Source organism: Triplophysa rosa, linkage group LG22 (assembly GCF_024868665.1).
Source record: "Triplophysa rosa linkage group LG22, Trosa_1v2, whole genome shotgun sequence".
NCBI classification, from domain to species: Eukaryota; Metazoa; Chordata; class Actinopteri; order Cypriniformes; family Nemacheilidae; genus Triplophysa; species Triplophysa rosa.
Genome location: NC_079911.1, coordinates 9,967,444 through 9,990,115, shown reverse-complemented (window position 1 = coordinate 9,990,115; position 22,672 = coordinate 9,967,444). Strand labels below are relative to the sequence as shown.

The window sequence follows — 22,672 nt, the reverse complement described above, 5'->3', positions numbered from 1 at the left end:
GAGAGAGAGAGAGAGAGAGAGAGAGAGAGAGAGAGAGAGAGAGAGAGAGAGAGAGAGAGAGAGGGGGAGAGAGAGAGAGAGAGAGAGAGAGAGAGGGAGAGAGAGAGAGAGAGAGAGAGAGAAGAGGGGAAGAGGGGGAGAGAGAGACAGAGAGAGAGAGAGAGGGAGAGAGAGGGAGAGAGAGAGAGAGAGAGCAAGAGAAGGCAGAACCAGTGCTGTAATTGCCGTCATGAATGTGTTATTCATGAGCCACAGATTTGAAAATAGATTTCAACAATATTTCCATGCTCCACTTATTAATGGAAAATAATGGTCTTGTATGATCTAGAAACAGATCATCAGAGAACTCTCTCTCTCTCTGCCTGGTTCCCCTAAAGTACTGTAAGCTCACAGCGGAGCATGAAGCATTCATACCAGAGGCACGGTGGGTGTCTGAATTTACACTGTTATGCCTGGTGGCCATGAAATAGAGACAGAAAGAGTGATAGATAGAAAGAAGGGGTAAAGGAAAAACGTGTGAAATGCAGCACATGTTGAAAAAACACATCTGAATAGAAGACATTTTCAAGATTTCATTACAAATGTACTTTACAAACATGGGGAGAATTTTGTAATTTATACGTTTAAAGTTTAAGTGCTTGACCACAGCATATTTCTAAAAATCCAGTACACTCTCTTATAGAAATACGTCTTTAAATAAAACAAGGAGTATTCATTTTTTAAGTTTACAGAGAAGGTACTGCATAACAAAGCTGCCTTCGGTCCGTGTAAAGGAACACTGACCTCGCAACCCCACTTGTCCTTTCGGTTGTTTGGAAGAGAGAGAGTGAAATTGGTTGGTGTATTGGTTGAAGTATAGTAAAAGAGCTAATGAGCTCTGCTGCGCGGGTCCCCGCTGTGAGGCCACATCAATAATCCACAAACATAAAAACAATATTCTGCGTTCTGCATGGCTGCACCTTACAGGAGGCTAGAGAAAGCTAACCTCGTGTTTTAACAGAGGATGTGCTGATACTTAAATAAAAAGGATGGGGTAGAGACGTCCTTTGTATGTCGGACACACACTAAGCGATCAGCTAAAATTAGCTTATGAATTTATCAGCAATTATCTGCCATGTTTGAATGTAAATTTAGAGAACTATAGTTGACTAAAGCAAACATTCTGTCATGTTACTCCAAACCCAATTTTTATTGATTTAAAAGTATTTTATTTGACCAAATTTAACAAACTAGTTTTTAAGATTATAAGAATGTTGTCACTACTCCTTTTCTATGGTGCTACAACATACCTAAGGGTAAGTATATGAAGATTTCATTTTCAAAAACAGATAACTCAGTTTTAAAAAATGTAAAAAAATGTTGATTTTAATATGTTTTATTGTGTTAGTTAGCTGTATATTTTTGGAGTAAAGGAATAGTTCACCCAAAAATGGTCCCTATTGACTGACCATGTTACTTTTTAATCCTACAATGGAAAGTCAATGGGGACCATTGATATTAATGGCAATTTACATTAAAAACATGATCTTTTTTTTTAATGGAGTAATCTGTTTTTATAAATGAACTTCATATTATTTCATACTTTTGTTCATTTAATCTATTGTTTTTTCCACCAAATAAATACAATCATCACTTGCCATCCATTTATTGAGTCAAATTGTATTTTTTTCTAAAACAGAAATAAACACTTCAATCACGCTAAATCTCTGCACTGCAGTAAAAATATGAAAATCTTCCGCTTATTCTGACGCCCGCCTCATTCTGTAATCTCCTTTGACATTTACATTTGCAAAAATAATCTGCTCATATTCCAACACTGCAAACATTTATTGTAACCCCTCAAATTGGAATTTATAATTATGCGATTAGCGTCCACAAAAAGCACATTTCAGAAACATAAATAGCTCAAAGCAAACATTTATGAGAGGTGCACACGGCACGTGAATCATAATTTAGGGATTTGTATGACTGAAAGTGCAAACAGTTGAAATGAAGACTTAATTGGGGAAATCTGTCTTCAAATAGGATGGATTTGATAAAGAGAACACTAAAAGAATGAGCGAGCGATGTGAGAAGGTGATGTGGATAGAAGTGGTTAGGCTGGGTTAAGGGAAGTGCACGGCGAGGTCTATCCAGAGCACATTCTTCCCCAGAGTTCATTAATTAGTTAATGAGTTAATTAGTTAGAGCAGATGGCTGTGGTACTGTATATTAGACACTCAGAGGGGCAGCTGGGCGGAGGCAGAGATGGAAGGTGAGTGAGGCTCAGAGATGTGGAAAACGCACACGTTCACAGAAAGAGAGGACCACAGCGTGAGCACGGCTAAAGTGACGAGATTGATGCGGTACACGTTGCACATGAGTGCACTCACAGCTCACCCCGGCCCTTTTCCCAGAATATGAGAAATTTCAGTAGATATCAATAGGGAATTCCAGTCGCTGCTCCAGGATAACACTTCGTGCAAATGCTGGTCTAGGATCAGTTCCCTTTACATACTTATTTGGATGGTAAAATCTAGAGCAGTAAGTATGTTTATTGGAACTTTAAGGTTTGCTATGTGTATGCAGAGAGAAAATGTACTAAAAATGTTCCCAAATGATAAAAAAATACTGAATATATCCAAATGTATCTTTTACTGAATTTATAAAAAAATAAAAAACATATATGGTCGCTGTCGGGCGGAAACCTCCTATGTCCAAATTTGGTCAATTTCATATTTTTTCACAAATCGATGCTATTGGTCAGTCCCCATGTGGGTCTGTTATTTTTATAAATTATTAACCAATCTAAAGTGTTGAAAATAGCTTGAGAGCAAATCTCTTAACTCCATTGGACACTTCATCTGTCTGAGAAGTCTCGTAACTCCACCTCTTCTTCACTCCGCGGGAGCCTCTCGGCATTACGTCTCCTGATTGAAAGTTTTTTAGACAATAACGAGTGAAAATAGTTAGGTTAGATACATTTGAGTAGGCCTGTTTTGTTAAAAATCGATAGCTGTAATGCTTCGGTGCAGAAGGAAGCCCGTGAGCCACGAAGGTAAGTTTGCGAGCAGATTCGGCTAATTTCCGCCTATTAGACAGCCTAGTCAGCTCATCGTTTTTTGTATTACATCATTTATAGTTCTTAAACCTTTAAAATAGAGTTTAGGAAGATGTATGTAACCACAGTCGTTAGCTTTGGTTAACTATTGAAGCCTTTTCTCTTGTCAAGAGGCTCAACGCGACCGCCGACTTTATTTGCGTGCAGATTAATTTCCGCCTATATTAGACAGCCTGTTTAACGTTTTATTTTGGTATTGCATCACTCATAGCTCTAACGTTTAAAATAGAGTTTAGGAAGATGTATGTAACCACAGGGGCGGACTTACCAATAGGCAAAGGTAGGCAATCGCCTGGGGCCCCGAGTTACCAGGGGCCCCCAAAAGGAAGGGGTGGACTTAACCAATAAGCCATGTCAGCAGCCACGTAGAGCCCCAAGTAATCATCAAAATAGTCGGGATATCCCTGTTAACGTTTTACGTTATTAGATCTGTACGAAGGCACTCCCCTCATTATAGATTAGAGTGGACCATCCCATTAGCACCGTATATGCGCGAGACGAGTTCGACACCAGCTGGAGAAAGTTAACGCAGCGGCGGAATTAGTAGAACTGCCCACAGCGAGAGTGTCATTGTGTGGTACATTAGCTGCAAAATGAAGTAAAAGTCGCAGGGAAATAAAACAACAAAGAACGCAGCTACACCAGCGGAGAGGAAAAAAGACGATTTACAAAAGATTGTTGCCAAAGTCTCTGCTTTTCCCCCACTCAAACTCTACCGCTGCTCCTACAGCAGTAGCGCCTCTCTCTCCCGCCAGACACAGCACTCTCCCAGCCACGAGCAATGATAATGTGCCGGTGAGTATTTCTCCATGAACACCAACAACAGTTATAATGACTGACGACCAAAACATCTGTCAAACAAAGAGCGCTGTGCGCTTGGTAGGAGAGGGCCAGTTCAAAGGTAGAAAGGTTGTTTGACTCCGCTGCGCAGACCGATGGGCATAGGAGCTGTATTAGCTGTGTTTCACGGCTGTTCAGGAGTTTTACGTTCAATTTAAATTTTCTTGAATTTCTTGAAAGGATTTCCTAAATTAACTTGCTGTACATCATTATAATGTTTTTAGCTGTGAAGTTGGCTCGTTGAATCAGCGTTATTCTGTACACAGCGTGTTCGCCAGTATGAACGCACATTGCGATCAGAACGACTCGCAAACAAATGACTCCTTTGAACCAATTCGTTTACACAGAATGTAAGAGATCAGTGAATCGTTCAAAGCTCAGTGAACTACAAGAGAAGGTAGGGTGTGAATGAGCTTTGCTCATTTAGTTAGACTGGTTACTTATGGGCTAAAAAGTCTTATAAAAAAGGCTTATATTAAAATTTTAAACTTTTCTGTTTGATTGAATAAATTTAATGCTTTATATAACTTATTAGTTTTCACCTGTCACTTTGACTGGGGGTGAAAAGTTGTGTGCTTTGAGGAGGAAGAAAAATAAGGGTTGCAGTAAAGTAAAATGGTGCATAGTTGGGGCCCCCATACATGGATTTGCCTAGGGCCCCCAAATCACTAAATCCGCCCCTGTGTAACCACAATCATTAGCTTTTATTAGCTCTTAAAGCCTCGTCTCTTGTCAAAAGGCTCAACGCGACCACAGAATTTGATGAACACTGCTGGCAGCGACGTCTGTGTCCGTACCATTCTTATCAATGACAGCTTAATCTCGTATCTCCCTGCTCCCAAGTCATAAACCTTGTATCTCCGATTAAACATGGTTTTGGGGAAATGTTGTGTTAATGTTGGTACACAACAATATATGATAGCAATATAAGTTATGATACCAACTTTAACGATACAATGTTTAATAACTCAAAAAATATGCAGTTTTTTAATTTCCTGAAAAATAATGGTTTTGGAGATGCGAGGATTCCGCCCGACAGCGATGATATATTTAAGTCATGCATCACCAAAAACGTTCATACTAAAATCTAAAAAATCCAAACTGTGGCCCGCAACCCCGGTGGGCTGTAGCAGCATAAAAAATATTATTTTACTGCAAAGAAAAGAGACTTATGTTACTGATTTGATGTCATTTGTAAATGGACTACAGTGTTAAAGTGAAAGTGACCTATTAGTCAGATATGGTGACCCATACCCGAAATGTGACCTCTGCATTTAACCCATCCAGAGAGTAGTGAACACATGCACAGCAAGTCGTGAACACACGTACACCCGGAGCAGTGGGCAGCTATCACTGCAGCGCCCGGGGAGCAAGTAGGGGTAAGGTGCCTTGCTCAAGGGCACCTCAGTCGTTATCCGCCGGCCCTGGGAATCGAACCGGCAACCTTTTGGTCACGAGTCCGACTCTCTAACTAGGGTTATATCTATATATATTTATTCTTCACCAGAATATGATTAGCCAATTTTGTGGTAGTCCACATGAAAAAATATTGTAGTATTGTATTGTGTTCAATAGTATAATATAATTACTGTAGTAATTCAGTATTCTTTATAGTATTCCAGTATACTGTAATACTAGTCTGTTGTTGTATGATCTATAGTAAATTGATAAATTGAAATGTAGTATACTTTAATATTTATTACAGTAATGTTCAAAAACACTACAATATCTAGAATATTTTAGCACAGTTTACTATAGTAAATACTTTGAATTCATCAACATTAGATTGAGGTTTAAGGTGCTGTGTGTGCTTTTTAGGAGGATCTATTTTACAGAAATGCAATATAATATACATAATATGTCTTCTATAAAGACCTAACACAATGAAGTGTTATGTTTTTATGCCCTCTACATACACTGCAGGTCCTTTTACATTGAATTCACCATATTGTTTCTACAGTAGCCCTAAACGGACAAACTGCTCTACAGAGCACGTTTCATAAATACGTTATCTCCTTTGGCAAAGAAGCAAAAATGTGAAGACATCTTTGTCCTCTGTCAGCCACCGTAGTGCTTCAAAAGGGAGGGGTGAGCGGTGGATTGAGCCGTTGATTGCAATTGCGCTAGATGCTGCAAAAAACTCCACATTGCACCTTTAAAGTATGGAGCGATTTTAGTCTCATTAATTATTCACGCGTAAAACAAGATACACACATGCGTAAAAAGTTTCACATGAACAAAACCTAATTTACGTGCACAAAGTAAAAATATACATTTACAAAAAGCAATTCACGTGCGTAAAACAAAACTATTTTCTCATAAAGTACGTTTCGCAAACATACGACTGTGCGCAAATATTTCGAAAGTTTAAAATGTACATGTTTATCGTGTTATGTGAATGTGCAAATCGTCACTCACATGTGAATCGGCTTGGATGTGTGTGTGTTTTTTGAGACTCTCCTGGCAGCGCAACCCCTCCCACGTGGGTTGTCGTACTCTTTAGCCAATCAGATTCAACCTTACCATTCAACCAATCATAATCATGGAGAGCACAGAACTCAAGGAGCTCTAATGTTAGCACTAAAGGCTCGTTTGTGCAGTTTCACTAATCTACTCTCTGAGCTGTGATGCTGTATTAAAACATAATACAGCCACGCAATAAATCTGTTTTTATTAATTTATTTTGTAGGAGAAAAGTATGAAATAGTGAGTGAACATGACCACTTAAAAACTACACAACCAGCAGTCACTTCCACTGAACTGCTAAAATCCGTCTGGGTAACAAACTGTGAAACTGTGTTCCCCCGTCTGGGGAACATATCTGATGAGATATGTTCATGTTTGTATGTCCATACAATGTATGTTTTAAATGAACAAGGACAATAAATAACTAGTTCTTAGAAACATTGTTTTGTATGGGCGCATAGATTTGTAGCTGCGCAAAAGGTGCGCAGAGCCGTTTTCCTTGAGTCCTGTTCTCTCCGCGTTTATGATTCGTTGAATGGTAAGGTTGAATCTGATTGGCTAAAGAGTACGACAACCCACGTGGGAGGGGTTGCGCTGCCAGGAGAGTCTCAAAAAACACACACACACATCCAAGCCGATTCACACGTGAGTGACGATTTGCACATTCACATAACACGATAAACGTGTACATTTTAAACTTTCGAAATATTTGCGTTTGTCATATGTTTGCGAAACGTACTTTATGAGAAAATAGTTTTGTTTTACGCACGTGAATTGCTTTTTGTAAATGTATATGTATACTTTTTGCACGTAAATTAGGTTTTGTTCATGTGAAACTGTTTACGCATGTGTGTATCTTGTTTTACGCGTGAATAATTAATGAGACTAAAATCGCTCCATATTAAAGTCCCACTACATTTGATAATTTTATCATTTAAAACTCATCTTTAAGCATTCTAATAGCATATGGAAAAGTTTTTACTTATGTTAATAATTTCTTCATGCCTTAAAATGACTTGAATGTACACTCTTGCTTCATTTAGTATATGTGGATATAATATATGCCACTAAGTCACCGCCTCCATTCAATCATGTGAGCTCGGACCATTGATCATAGGTACATAGATGCCTCATTCGATGTGTGAGTCTATGGGCTCATAAATGCAATATTGCTCTCGTAGTCGTGTGATATTGCTCTTATATTAGCACGGCTGTGATTAGGCCAGAGGCACAAGGCCGCAGGCAATCACAGCCGCTGATATAAGAGCAATATCACACGACTACGAGAGCGATATTTTAATTTTACAGCAGCTCGACGGCACAAGTTTATAGATAAATCAGAAACCGTGGTGATACTGGTGGAATATCTCATCAGCCAACCAAATTCATGTGGATGTGGTAAATTAGCCTACCATTTTTCGTGAGAAGTTCAAATGTGCATATAAATACTGTACAAACCATCTATGCAATTATTAGTGAATGAAACCCATGCAGTTTGAGACACGTGCAATGTCAAGTTTAAGCATGTTTTTGATGCTTCAGCTTTGCTCCTTTTGTAAGCGATGCATCATTACTTAATATTCAAGTTGCCTGTCATGCCAATAAAATCACACAAAAACACTGAAACATATATGCTTGGTCTGTTTTCTCCGGTAAGTGATCACCTGTGTAAATAACAACAAATAATTCAAGAGTGTTTTGTATGGGATGTAAATGTTGTACAGCAGACTGTATGACCAGAGACTTGAAGATCATCAGAAAAGTATGGCTCCAGATGGCAGAAAATCTGTTTTAAATGTTTTTTTTTCTCATGAGGAATGAAGTGACGCACCTCAACCTAACAGACTTCTGCAACCCTGCAGTTGGTTTCCTCTCAGCCTATGCAGATATCCATACAGTACATCACCAACGGACTTCAGATCTACACACTGAGGGAAACACTGTGTGTAATCCAGCATGGGTCAGGGTCCAATGGTGTGTGTGTGTGTGCTGTATGCTGCATTATAATCGGTTTAAATGAATTCTCTGCTTCACTGCAGATTTAAAAAGGCACTTCTGATGGTTATTTTTAGCTTGTTCACATATCTCCCTTCGGTCTCTACACTTTAACTCGTTCTCTCTCCCCCCCCCCTTCTCTGGCCGTTCTCCCTGTTATCTCTCTGGATTCTCTCTATTTTAAAGTTGCAGAGGCATATAGCTCAAACAGTACTGGCTGGTGTGTGTGACTAAGGCTGCTGGATAAATGGTCCGGTTTTGTGCTAAACATGCTTTTCTGATGCAGAACACTGTTCTGTCTTTTTTCGCTTCCTTTGTGCATTTTTTGCTTGTTTGAAAATGCTTCATCCAATCCAATCATCCAATGGAGCTGGAATGGCAAGACACAAACACGTAATCCTCTTCACTGCTGTAGAAAAACCTCTTTAAAGCAGAATAGACAGAAAGAGAGGGAGACAGATAATGCACCAAAAGGTTGCCCTTATTCATCCGTGCATCAAAATACCTCACCCGTGTTAACAATCCTCCTTTCTCTGCAATGTGTGTGTATGCGCATGCGTTTGTTTTGATGGTTCTGTCATATACAATAAAAAACATAGGCTTTGTATGTAATTTAATACTGGCTTAATGTATACTTCCTAGAGTTAGCGTGTGAAGCTGTAGCACTTAATCCAAAAAAATCCAAAACATTTTAAACAACTGTTTCTACATAGTGACCTCATCATGTTGTATGGTAAATAACATATTTGTGTAGAAACATCTTAACCAGTGTATTGTATTGTGGGATACAGTATTGCTTTGTTGCATACTTTGGCAAATGTGAGGTCATCTGGGTATGCAACATTTGCTTACTGTGCACTACAATATACAGTAAAATGGTAAGAGTAGTATGTTATTACAAACATACTCATATAGCATATACAGCTGTGGAAAAAATGAAGAGACCATTTCAAAATTATTTTTAGTTTTTCTGAATTTACTATTTATAGGTATGCGTTTAGGTAAAATTAACATTTTTGTTTTATTCTGTGAACTACTAACAATATTTCTCCCAAATTTTAATACAAATCTTGTTTCTATATGCATTTATTTGCAGAAAATGAAAACTGGAGAAACAGGTGAAAATAACAGAAAGGATGCTTTGTCTTTTTCATACCTCAAACACTGCAATGAAAACAAGTTCATTTCACTTTTGAGCAATACAACAGTAATATTTCTACATGCATTAAGGAACATTTTAATTATATATTTTTATGTGATAACATTTTTATCACAGTTTTCATGTGTCTTGTCATGCTGTCAGTCTTACACATTGCTGTTGGATGACGTTGTCACTCCTGATGTTTGATTTTGTTGAAATTCAACAGACACTGGGCTTGAATGATCACAATACATCTCGAAATGCTGATTAAATGAAAAGTTGGAATGGTCTCTGAATTTTTTCAACGGCTGTATATATATTTCCTATGTTTTCCTATATGTACAGTCAGTGTTGGGTAAATTACTCTCAAAAAGTAATTAATTACTAGTTACTAATTACATATTCAATAGTGTAATTAGATTACTGTACAAATTACTCTCTCATTTAGTTACTTACTACTAATTACTTTCTATATCCTACATCAACCTTGATTAGTTTAAGTGATTCAAGGATAGGCATGAAAGGGCTCTTTTAATTCATTCAAATAAATAATATTAAACTACATAAAGTACTCTTATTAACTGACCAAAGTATTACAAATGTGAGAATTAGACATTAAAGCACAGATTTTAAAGTTAGACTTTGAATTTTGATGTCAATTCCACTATTGCAAACACATATATTACACAAAGTATTTAGTTTAATTACATCAGAAGTAACTGTAATTAAATTACAGAAAAAATAAGAGTAATCACTTACTTTACTTTTTCAAGGGAAAAGTAATGAAATTATAGTAACTAATTACTTAGTAACTAGTTACACCCAACACTGTTTACAGTACTGAAAACGATATCTCACATTGCAGTGTAGAAGATATACTTTTCATGATTTTTATGGTCTTGACTCATTTTTAATAGACTGCCAAGAACTAAAACATTTTTATACATAACTTGATTACATTTGGCAAATACATTCATCCAAAGCAACTTACAGTGCATTCAGGCTTCACATTTATCCATGTGAGCGTTCTCCAGGAACGAAACTCATGACCTTGGCATTACTTAAGCCAGGCACATCATAATTTCAACAATTCTGAATTAAACCAAAGTGAAAGTATACATTTTATTAACGTGTGAATATCAAGCCCATGACCTTGGCATAGGCATAGCTAAAGTCAAGCTATGAGCTACAGAATCATGATTAAACTGCAAAACGCTTGATATGTGAACAGCAAATAAAGAAGCTTCTGACCATTAAAACACATACACACACAGCCCAAAACTACCCCACAACTGCGACTGTGATCCACTGAGATCATTTTAACTTCACAGGGGAATGTTTCATTTACCTCCTTAGTCTGTTTAGATACATATTCAATCTGTCATTCTTAAAGGTTCATTTTGTCATTTTTTGGATGATCTATTAACAGAAATGCAGTATAATATACATAACTCTTCAGTGGTGTATAAAAGACATTACATAATGAAGCGTTATGTTTTTATTACCTTAGAATGAGCTATTTCTGCATACACTGTGTTGTTTATACAACAGCCCTAAACTGACAAACTGCTCTACAGAACGCGTAAATAAATGATCTACGTCGGCAAAGAAACGAAACCATGACGACATCTTACAGCCACATTAGTGCTTCGAAAGGGAGGGGTGGAGTGGAGTGAGCTATTCCCAATCTCACCACTAGATACCGCTTAATTTAATACACTAGCCCTTTAAAGGTAAACTCGCCCTGGTCTCGTGCATTAGGACAGAATGCAACAAAGCCCATCACTATGAGGAAACGCCCGGAACACAGTTGTCTTCCCCCATGTGTGAAAATCTTCCATGTGACACCTAAACCGAGCTTGAAACTTAAGCGTCACTTAAGCGTGCTTTAATGTCATTACTAACAGCTTGGAAATGTAGCCATAATTGGGTCTTTTCTCCAGTTTAGAGCCACTGAAAGCGAGAAGGCTTTTACTTCTTCCAGATTAGGTTATTGTAATTCTTATATCCACGTCAAAATCACTTTTCAATATCCTTGAGTTGACGTACAGCGTAGCCATACTTCTAGAGTTTCGGCTATGTCTGCTTCCTGATTGAATTACTGTAATTCTTCAGTCCTAGATGGGTCACTTTCTAATGTGTTAAAGTTGAAATAGAGCGGAACACCGCATTTAGTGGTGTAATGACTGTAAAATACTCTTAAAACGCAGAGAGCACAATATTCTTTTAAAATTTCAGTGATGATTTCATATACTTTATATAATAGATTTTAAAATTCAATAACCCAGCTTTATATCATCATACAGCCATTAAAGTTATGTTTTTCTACACAATCTCATCAGTTCTCAGACAGGACCAAGTAGGGGTGGGGTGGAGAGGGAGTCCTGTGAAAAATACCAGGGCCCTGTGAATTTTTCAGCAACCCTGTTCTCACACAACCGGTCTTCCTTATCAATTAAAAATCAAGATGCAAAAACAAAGTGTTTTCTTTACTGCAAATTAACTGATTAAATTAATATTTTATGATCTTACATATTCTAAATGTCTGAAAATGTTAACATTTAAACAGACGATTTCAGAAGGAATCATTTGCCCAACAAATCTTCTGAAGCCATATGATAGCTCTCAAATCTTATTAATGCTTCACGAGTCATGCATAATTTCATATAAAACGTGTGAAGAGGCACCATGCCACGTTTCACATGCAAGAACTGAGGATTTTTTAATTCGCTGACATCAAACCAGGTGCAGCGTAGCTTGCCACATCACGGCAAATATTGCAAACCTTTGTTTTTTATCATTTTTGAGCTTGATAAAACACAATCGAAGACTTGCTATGATGTCATACTTACCCAGAACTCCCAACCTGTAGTTCAGAGTGACGACAATCACGTTTCCATAAGCGGCAAGAACACTGGCATCAAACATGTTTCCTGTTCCCTCCATGTACGAGCCTCCGTGGATAAACATCATCACAGGCTTCTTTCGGCGATCTCTAATATCTGTGTGAAGAATCATTGGAAACAAAAAAATCAAATAACACAAAGATAACATATGAAGGTCAACCTTCATGTTTGTCTGTGGGTTTTGCAAATATTTAACCAATGAAAAGTATTAAAAAGTGCTTGTCAACTTTGAAAACACAGTATTTAATTGTTTAAATTAACATACAATGTCAAATCCAATGTTTTTAGTATTTCGTGAAAAGTAATGCTCTTGGAGATCCAAGGTTTCCAACAGCGATGTTAATTTGCTTTGTGCTTAAGAGCAACTGTATATATGCACTTCATATACAAATATTTAAAATTATAGATATAGGATTATACTTTGTTAATTGTTGAAAATAAAATAGTTAAAAATGTAAATTGAAATTAAAGCTGCGAGCAGCGATGATCGGGCCCTCGCGGAAAGTGCCACCGCATCCCGATTGCATAAGGAAAACAGTAAATGGTAGGCGATAAAATTAATGCAGGCGAATTATAGTAGGATTTGTTATTTATTTAAATGCGTCACATCCCCTTTTGCCAGCTGGTGGCGCTATTGCTATAAGTGAACACTGACATGGATATGTTTTCAGGCCAGGACTCTTATCAAATGTGTGAAGTGTGAGGCCGGTCAGACATTGTGTGCCTGAGTTACATTAGATTCCTGTTTCATGGCGAAACATCAAACTTTGTCAGGCCGCCACGGACACGCCACTCAACGAAAAGTCAGGATCTTTCAATGTATCATCACAAAGGTCTGAAGATCATACTGGCTGTACTCTTCAAATATACGACGCTGACGTGTTTGAATGTCTATGAGGAGTTAATCACAGTTTGAAACATGCCACTTCCTGTTTCCTGCAGGTGGCGCTATAACTGTATCTGAAAATTACCATGTATTTGTCTTCAGGCTAGGACTTTTATCAAATGTGTGAAGTCTGAGCAGTTAAAAACAGTTTAAAACATGCCATTTCCTGTTTCCTGCAGGTGGCGCTATAACTGTATCTGAATATTACCATGTAGATGTCTTCAGAACAGGACTTTTATCAAATGTGTGAAGTCTGGGTGAAGTCTGGGGCCTGTTGGACATTGAATGAATGAGTTACAACAACTTCCTGTTCATGGCGAAACGCCAAACTTTGGCAGGCCGCCAGGGTCACGTTCCCCCACGAAAAGTCAAGATCTCCGCAAGTTAGCTTTGCAAAGGCCTTAAAATGAGAATGACATGAAGATGATGTTGATCGGAGTAAAACTCTAGGAGGAGTTCGTTAAAGTACGACGACTGGAAATTGAAACAAATTACAAAATTGCACAGGAAATCAAAAATAACAGACTTCCTGTTGGGTTTAGAGATATGCTCCAAGGGACTTTTCTTGAATGATTCGGGGAGTTCTATCAGCCCACCAAATTTGGTGCATGTACGTTTTGCGTAGTGGCCTGGGCAGTTCTAGGTGGCGCTAGCGAGCCTAATTTTGAAACCCCTATCAGACGTAAATTTTCGCCACGTCTGAGCGTGTGCACGTTATTGTGAGTTTTTGAGCATGTTTAGGCCTTCAAATTAGCGATCAAAGAGGGAGAAGAACACAGAAACAATAGGGCTCTGCACTGCGGTGCAAGCCTGCGGCTTGCTCCTCCGTGCTCGGGCCCTAATAAACAACACAGAAACAAAAGGGCTCTGCACTTCGGTGCAAGCCGGTGGCTTGCTCCTCCGTGCTCGGGCCCTAATAAACTTTGTTCACCCAAAAATTTAAATTCTGTCATCATTTACTCACCCTCTTGTCATTTCAAACCTGTATGACTTACTTTCTTCTGCAGAACACAAAAGAAGATATTTTGAAGAATGTTGTTAACTGGCACCCATTGACTTGCATTGGTTTTGTCTCCGTACAATACAAGTCAATGGGGACCAACGCTGTTCGCCTACCAACTTCCTTCAAAATATCCTCTTTTGTGTTCTGCGGAAAAAAGAAAGTCATACAAGTTTGAAATTTTCTTTTTTGGGTCAACTATTGCTTTAAAGCAGTGGTCACCAACCCTGTTCCTGGAGATCGACCGTCCTGAAGATTTCAGCTCTAACCCCAATCAAACACACCTGAACTATCTAATCAAGGTGTTCCGGTTTGCTTGATAATTACAGACAGGTGTGCTGAAGCAGGGTTGGAGCTGCAGTCTGCAGGACGGTCGATCTCCAGGAACAGGGTTGGTGACCAGTGCTTTAAAGGCAGGAATAAACAATTGATTTGTCTTTTCTAAATATTTAATATATTGATGTCTCATTTGCCATTAGAGGCAATGCAGTTGGTCATTCGGGAATTGGCATTCTGTGCATGCATACTATACTGTAAACTACAGAAACTGTAACAATATGCTATTTCAAACATAAGTATTTCCATCTTTATTCCTCCCCTCACACTCTGAAATCGCTTGGCACTGTCTGTCCAGATTGGCTCATCATTTCTGTACTCTTCTGGCATGGTCTGTCTGTTTATCCTCTAAAACTCTCTTCTGATATTATGTTGCATCTCTGTATCCAGGCTGCGTACTGTAGTTTACTTTCATGGTCACTTTCATTTTTAGCAACTGCAACATCTCACTTTAGGACTCCCTCCGGGTACAGAACTGTTGTTTTTCACGTTGCGCTGTAACTTTTAATGGTACATTCTCTGTCCTTCGACCTCCCCTGCTCCCTAGATTGGTATACTCTGTCTCTTTTATAGTCACATTTATCTGTATGGTTTGTTGGTTCAGACTGTCCCTCTTTGCTCTCTCACTCGCAGTATGTGCATGTGTTTTAGCTGCACATGCTCATGCATATATACATATGTTTTTAGAGGCCGTGTATGTGTGTGGACGTATGTGAGTGCATGCGAGTGTGAGGGCAGGCAGAGATGTCCAGTTAGCCAGTCATTCTTTGATGTGCAAGCTCTGTAGATAATTCATATGAAAACCAGACCATGCAGAAACATAAATAACTACCACGACATCTGTTTACCCCGAGAGAGGGGAGGGGGGTGAGAGAAAATAAAAGGAGAGTGAGACTGTTCAAGAGAGAGAGAGAGAGATCGGCGGAGACAGGAAAGATGGAGATGTGAAAAGGAAATGACACACAAAAGAGAATAAAATACAAGTTACACAGACCAAGGTCCTTTCACGGACACACAAAATAACGTGGAATCACACACTTGCTCTTCTCAAACACACATAGAGGCAGCTGTGATGCTGAGTCGCTATGGAAACTGCCTCATCTCTCTCTCTCTCTCTCTCTGTCTAATAGAAGCTCACCAGCACTGACTCACTCATGCCTGTTGCCACGGAAACAAATTCTACGCACGTATTTGCACGCCTGCCTGCATCACCACCTGAATCTCGGGTTACAAATGCATTACAGCGACTGCACAATCTCTCTCTTACACACATACACTTTCTCTTCTTAATCTTTGCATACACACACACAAAGATCTTTTAGAAATGCACACCTTTTTGTCAAACACAACACAATTAACACAAACAAACTAGGACATCATCAGTTAGACATTTATGTGCAATCACTCAAACACACTAAGATTAGACTAATAATTGCATTTTCTTGTTTTGCGTTGTTTCACACCCTTGATGTACAGCAGTTTAATGTTGTAAGAGTCACTCTTCGCCACTAAAGCAATGACTCCTCTGATCTGGCCAATCACGATTCGAGTAAGATTGGACTGCATGGGTCAATGGATCAGCTGTCAAGAAATGTTTATCAGGATGGAATTATATTGTACCATATTGAATCTTATAGGACATATCACCAATGACATCTCTTTAATATCTCAGATCATAAGGAGAGCAAATGGAAACTTGCTCGTGTGCATGTCCTGTTATTTCATTATTGCTTATTTCTAAGTTTTTTATGAGATTGAAAAGTTATACACTGTGCACAGATTTACCAAAATACTGCAGAGATGTCGATATGAACTCGAACCTTTCTCATCCGATTTTTCCAAGATCATTTAATGAGTTGCAGTGTTTACATAACTTTTTATAGCCCTCTCTTTGACAGTAAAACAGCTACAGTCTTTATTTTAATTTCTCAGATGTTTCTGCGAAAGGGCAACACTGAGCAATACAATATTCCTCTGAATGGGTTTGATCCCACATGCTCATCGGCAAAACACTCATTATATTTCTAAAATTTAGATGACATTAATAATAAGCATGACATATATTCAAACATCAAAGGAACATTTCACCCAACTATGAAAATTATCATTTATTATTTACTTACTAAACTAATATACAACCATGGAAAAATTAAGAGACCTTTTACTAAATTAAGGCATTTTCAGTTTTTCTGAATTTATTTTTATAGGTATGTGTTTATGGTAAAATGATCATTTTCGTTTCATTCTGTGAACTACTAACAACATTTCTCCCAAATTTCAAATAAAAATATTGTTTCTATATGCATTTATTTGCAGAAAATAAAAACTCAAGAAACAGGTCAAAATAACAGAAAAGACGCTCTGTATTTTTTCAGACCTCAAATACTGCAAAGAAAACAAGTTCATATTCACTTTTAAGCAATACAACAGTAATATTTTTTCAAAAATTATTTTTTTATGTGATTTATGGACTAATGTTATGGTGATCTTATTTTGAGCTTGATGGCATCCGATCCACGGCAACATTCTGCTAAAGATTTTTTTGTGTGTTCCACAGAAGACTTTTTATAGAAAAACTACGGTTTTCATTTTCAGGTAACTTGAACATTTTAATATATAACAGTAGAATCAGATGCTGTATAAACAGAGTTGTCTGAAAACTGCAGCATTGAGATGTTTTCGGTGTGCGATGCATTGAAGAAGTGAACATAGAATCCACAAACACTTTAAATGGGACAACCCTGCTTACGAATCTATGTGTGTGTGTGCGTGTGTGTGTGAGAGAGAGAGAGGCAGCGAAAGAATGGGGGGACACAGGAAGAGAGAGAGAGACCGTATGCAATGTGTTAGCCTCAATATGGGATGAAACGAGCGAACGAGAGAGAGAGAGAGCACACAACACTGAGATCTCTTCAACAGAGGCCTTAGTATCCTATTCGTTTCAAAACATCCTCAAAATACAAGAACGCTATTCTATCTCTCCTTCAAGCCTGCAACTCTCTCGCTCTTCCTCTCCGATGTCGCACGTCCCCCTTTCCTTTCTCTCTGATCTCCTGCTTTTCCTTCAAGTCTCACCCTCTCCTCAAGTCTTTGCCATCATCTCTGCCTCTCTCCTTTTTGTTAGGACATTTTTAGCCGTGTTTTACAGAAAATTACAGGAACGGAATCAGGACATGTTTCAGGCCGGATTCGAACCCGGGTCCCTCTGAGCCATCACGTCGCAGGCAAACACGCTACATTTTCCGATTAGCCCTCCCTTTTGTTCTCGCCTTCCACCCACACGTCCTCTCCCTCACTCTCAAAGCTCCACGAATCTCATTTCATCATATACTCGTCTTTATCACAACTGTTTTTTTTTGTATCAGTCTCGCTCCCCATGCTCCCAAATTGGTGATCTGTGAGCTCTCCTCTCTCTTCCTCTCTTTCATCTCCGCTCTCTGTCATTCTCTTCCTCTCCTCTGTTGCTGCTGTGCGTTCGCTCTCTCCTTCTTTCCCGTGTTCAGAGACGCAAAATTGGATTAGCTGGCAGTGTCTCTATATAAACCTCTGCAATTAGAGACGCCTGGAATATGAGAGCTCGACACATCGAGCGTGTTAGTTTGAGCCCGTGACACGCAGAGACATGCATGCACACACACATACAAAAAACACACAACACGCCATAAATGGTTCTGTGACAGACACCATAAAAAAATCATATATTTTCAATGATTTCGAGAACGCAGAAATGTATACAGTACATACTAAGAATTCAGATTAGATTAGATGTTTCAAAACTCATTTTATTGTATTGTCTTTTCTAATTATAATAATTTAAAAATAAATAATAAAAAAAATATTTACAATTTGTTAAATTTGTGTATTTTACATTTACCTCATGCTCCTTTGGAAGAAAAAATAAAACAGTCCTGGTATTGAAATATGGTTCATATAATATGCTTTTGTGTTGTTAGTGCTTTGATTGTATTTTATTTTAAATGTTTTTAGTAAAGATACAGTTCAGGAAGATGAGATTTAAACCAATAAACACACAAATAAAAAGATTTTCTCCGCAGCACCTATTTTTGTTATAAAAATATAGGCAATGATATGCAGGCGATTAAAGTGATATTTTGATTCAGATATTAAAATGCCAGCAAAGTAATGAAGCTTTGTTTTAACCCAGTTCTCTTCCTAACATCTGAATTCCAATCTCCCCTACTGCATTCTCAGCTGGATGCATGTAGGCCAATGATATTGCCCTAAATCACAGGGGGCTGATGGGATGCGTGGTTTATTGATTATTAGTTAATCCTTTGCCGTTCATCAAGGACACAACAGGAGATAATTCCTTAAAAGAAAAATGTTTTAATGAAATGATAAAAGAATAATTCGTTTCAAGGGGATATTAAAAATACCGCACAAACACATCAGACATGTATTAATTAAAGCGTTTGTGTATGTCCGGGCACACATGTGTGTGTGTGTGGAAAATTGAGCTACAAGCAAAATGCAAAACATACAGGACAAAATAAGCAAGAGTAATGACAGCACATGTTAAAACCACCCCCCCAAAAAAGAGTCTTAAAAAACGAGACAAAAAGGGAAAAACATGCAAGAAAAATACCTTCGTCCCTCGGCCTGTTCATCGTAGACTCATCGTGTTTTTTTGTGAGCGGACCTGGGGTTAAGACAAAAAGGGGGGGAAAGAGAAAAGACAAAATTCAAAAAGATTTCACTGCGCTTAAAATAAAAAGAGCAAAAAATTCCGAGACAGCAAAACAAGAAAAATGACAACCAAGATCATGTGTCCCAATTTAAAAGAAGGATCAAAAACAGCAGCCAAAGCAAGAGAGCGTAACAGACAGACAAACTCAAACAGAGAGAGAGAGAGAGAGAGAGAGAGACATAGAAAGAGAGATTGTGATGCTATAATGTGACACTTGTTACATCATCAACAAAAAATACCGTCTCATTTATTCTCAGTATGCAAAGCTTTCAGCAATCAATGTCCAGTCATCTTTTCTTTGAGCTCAGGGAGAGAAAGTGATGAGACGTGTGGAAACAGGGTAGCAAAGCTGTGTTTACTAAAACAGTCCTCAGGAGTCCTATGCTGTAACGTCCTGTGGGACAGTGACTCCCCCTCACAGGACAGAAATGCTGAAACTGTGCCTTTACTGCCTTAAAAACAAATGCATTGTGTCATTTGCTTAAAAACATCTGCTGAAGATGTAAATGCAGAGGCATGTGTTTCATCTATTCATACTTTAGGACAGTATCAGCAGTTGATGCCAAGATTCAATTCGCATGTGAAAAATGACAACCTGTCCATTACTTTCTTCTATTTGTACAAAATTTGCCATGGTATTATACCATACACTCCAGCAAAAATACTTTTACTGTAAATACAGTTATTGGAAAGTTGCAGTAAATAATAAGGAATCTCCTTTCCAAAAATAATCAGTACCAACGGTAATACCATGGTTTTCTTTGAGTGTGGCTTGAGTATATACATTTATTACCATATTCATTCAACATTATTTGTGTTTATTAAAGGGAAACTTCACCCGAAAATGAAAATTCTGCCATGAATTACTCACCCTCAAGTTGTTCCAAACCTGTACACATTTCTTTGTTTGGTTTAACACAAAGAACGATATTTGGAACAACGTTGGCAACTAAGATTTCTGGTGCACCATTGACCACCATAGTAGAAAGAAATATCGTCTATTTTTTGTTCTGTTGAACATAAAATAAAATATTTTGAAGACTTGTATGTAAGAAACGTATACAGGTTTGGAACAACTGGAGGTTGAGGAATGCATGACAGAATTTTCATTTTTGGGTGAACTATTCCTTTAACATGTTTCTTTTCTGACAAAACCATCCTGTCTGTGGCTCCTTCAGGTCTGGAACTGAGAGCACCCGGTGCACTGAAACACATTAGCATCTGTCGCTAACTCAGGTTAAATGCTAAATGTTTGTGTGGCGACAGCCATTAATGGGTATTATCAGCGTGACCCCCCTCCCTGGCGGTGGGCCTGTAAGAGACGAGATAGAAATCGTCTCCATTTATTTTCTGTTTATCTGCTACACGGCCTCTCCACGCCGACAGACCACACGCACCCTATTTGTCATTGCTGTGCGGGCAATTCTCACCCAGTCTGACTAACAAAAACAAAGCCACAGTGTATACAACTACATTTTCAGGCAAAATACACTCATAACACTCAAATGATTACAACTGCATTCACTTTCACACAGACACAAATATCATATCACGTTTCAAAAAAATGTACACACACCTGGTGTCAAAAAGCCAGGCAAATAAACACAACTGAATAAGTTTCAAGTTGGCTAGGGACTAGTAAAGAATGTGGTTTAACTTGAATTGAGGGAATGAAAGTCTGACCATTACTTAAACACTGTAACCACAATCTTAACATTGTCCATGCATGTTACACCCTTAATGGTATTATTGCAATAAGGTATAAAGACATACAGTATATGGTTCAATATGATACCTTCTATGATATTAATTGACTAAATAGTCTCAGAAAAAGCATATCATTTTAGTAGAGCCTTTCTATAAGGACAATAAAATGTGCAATAATGGAATACAGTATTCTATCCCATATGTAAGCTGTATTTAATCTGTTTTTTTTGGTAATATATATATATTTTAACATTTATTTGTTTTGCTTTTTGTATTTCTTTATTTTCTTGCAAAGCTGCTTTGAAAAAAATGAAACATTGTAAAATGTGCCATATAAATAAATATGAATTGAAATGAATTAAAGAAAATATCAGTCTTAAATTTTAAATAAAAACATTGTTTCTATTTGCATTTATTTGCAGAAAATAAAAAATAACAGAAAAGACGGTGTGTATTTTTTCAGACCTCATATCTGCAAATAAAACAAGTTCATATTCACATTTAAGCAATACAACAGTAATATTTAAAAAATGTAGATTTGTAGATGTATTTAGGAAAGGTTCAAAAATGATTTTTTATGTGATGAGCTTGATTTTTAGCACAGTTTTGTGTCTTGTCATGCTGTCAGTCTTTCACATGGCTATTTAAAGTCTATTTCTAAAGACAGACAGACATATAGACAGGTAGGCCCCTTGGTATGTGTGTGGATGCGCTTCTCGCATCTTGCTCTGAGCGGACTCTTCTCTCGAGTTGTACTTAAACTTGGAGACTCGATCAATGCTGACGTGATTTTCAGTTCAATTCACCATCTCAGGTCAGTTCTTCCAGTAAAGACCGGAGAGCATGAGACGGGTTGATAGGAGCGTGGAGGGAAGGCGTGTATGCGTGCATGTGATTAAGGCCCAGCCACATCAGCACTTTATGGACGCTTGAAAGCATTGGGAGATCAACCTTTCACGATGTTACTGGTTGCTGCTTCCATCTATAAGGTCTACACCCTCCATTAGAGCTCAAGCACTTCCCAGAAACCTAATCCTGCTGCTCTTTGAAGATGATGCACCGGCTTTAAAGACTACGGCCCGGAAAAGGAAGCCACGGGAGAAATGCGGACAACCGGAAGCGTGATAATGAAGACTTAAAATGGAGGAACGATCATTACGTGTGGAGAAGTCGCTCAGTGTTGCCGGTGACAGTCGGAAAGGGAATACCGGGCTTTGTGATTGTGGTGGTACACTCAGCCTGAGAGATGGTGACAGGTTTTGAGTATGTGTGTGCTGAATCGGTTTGTGCAGTAAACACTCTTTCTGAGGTGTGTGAGAGGGATTGTGTGTGTGTGCGTTTGGTAGGTTTTGACAGCGAGGCATGACAGGAAAACCGGCGGTACGCTACCCCAGTGTAACCAGCAGGTTTGTCCTCTCTGACAGGCTTACCGTGTAGATATGTCTTCAGTATGCTCTCTCTCTCTCTCTCCCTCTCTCTACTTTTTTATCTCTCTGTCTCGTTCTTACTGTCTGCAAAGAAAGCAGACTTAAAAAACCATCTATATGTCTGTATCCATATACATTTTCTAGATTTCTAGATACAGTA

The 22,672-nt window shown here is 38.2% G+C and overlaps 1 protein-coding gene across 3 annotated transcripts in view; it reads right to left on the bottom strand.

Annotated features, from left to right (window-relative positions):
- The window catches only part of nlgn2b (neuroligin 2b), a 76,299-nt gene that overhangs the window by 13,571 nt on the left and 40,056 nt on the right, over positions 1–22,672 (bottom strand). For all 3 annotated transcript variants that reach the window (XM_057321128.1, XM_057321127.1, XM_057321129.1), the window contains 2 exons: positions 19,277–19,330; positions 12,395–12,544 (listed from right to left, as the gene is read on the bottom strand). In XM_057321128.1, coding sequence (XP_057177111.1) covers positions 12,395–12,544; positions 19,277–19,330 — 204 coding nt within the window. The remainder of the gene's footprint in view (positions 1–12,394; positions 12,545–19,276; positions 19,331–22,672) is intronic.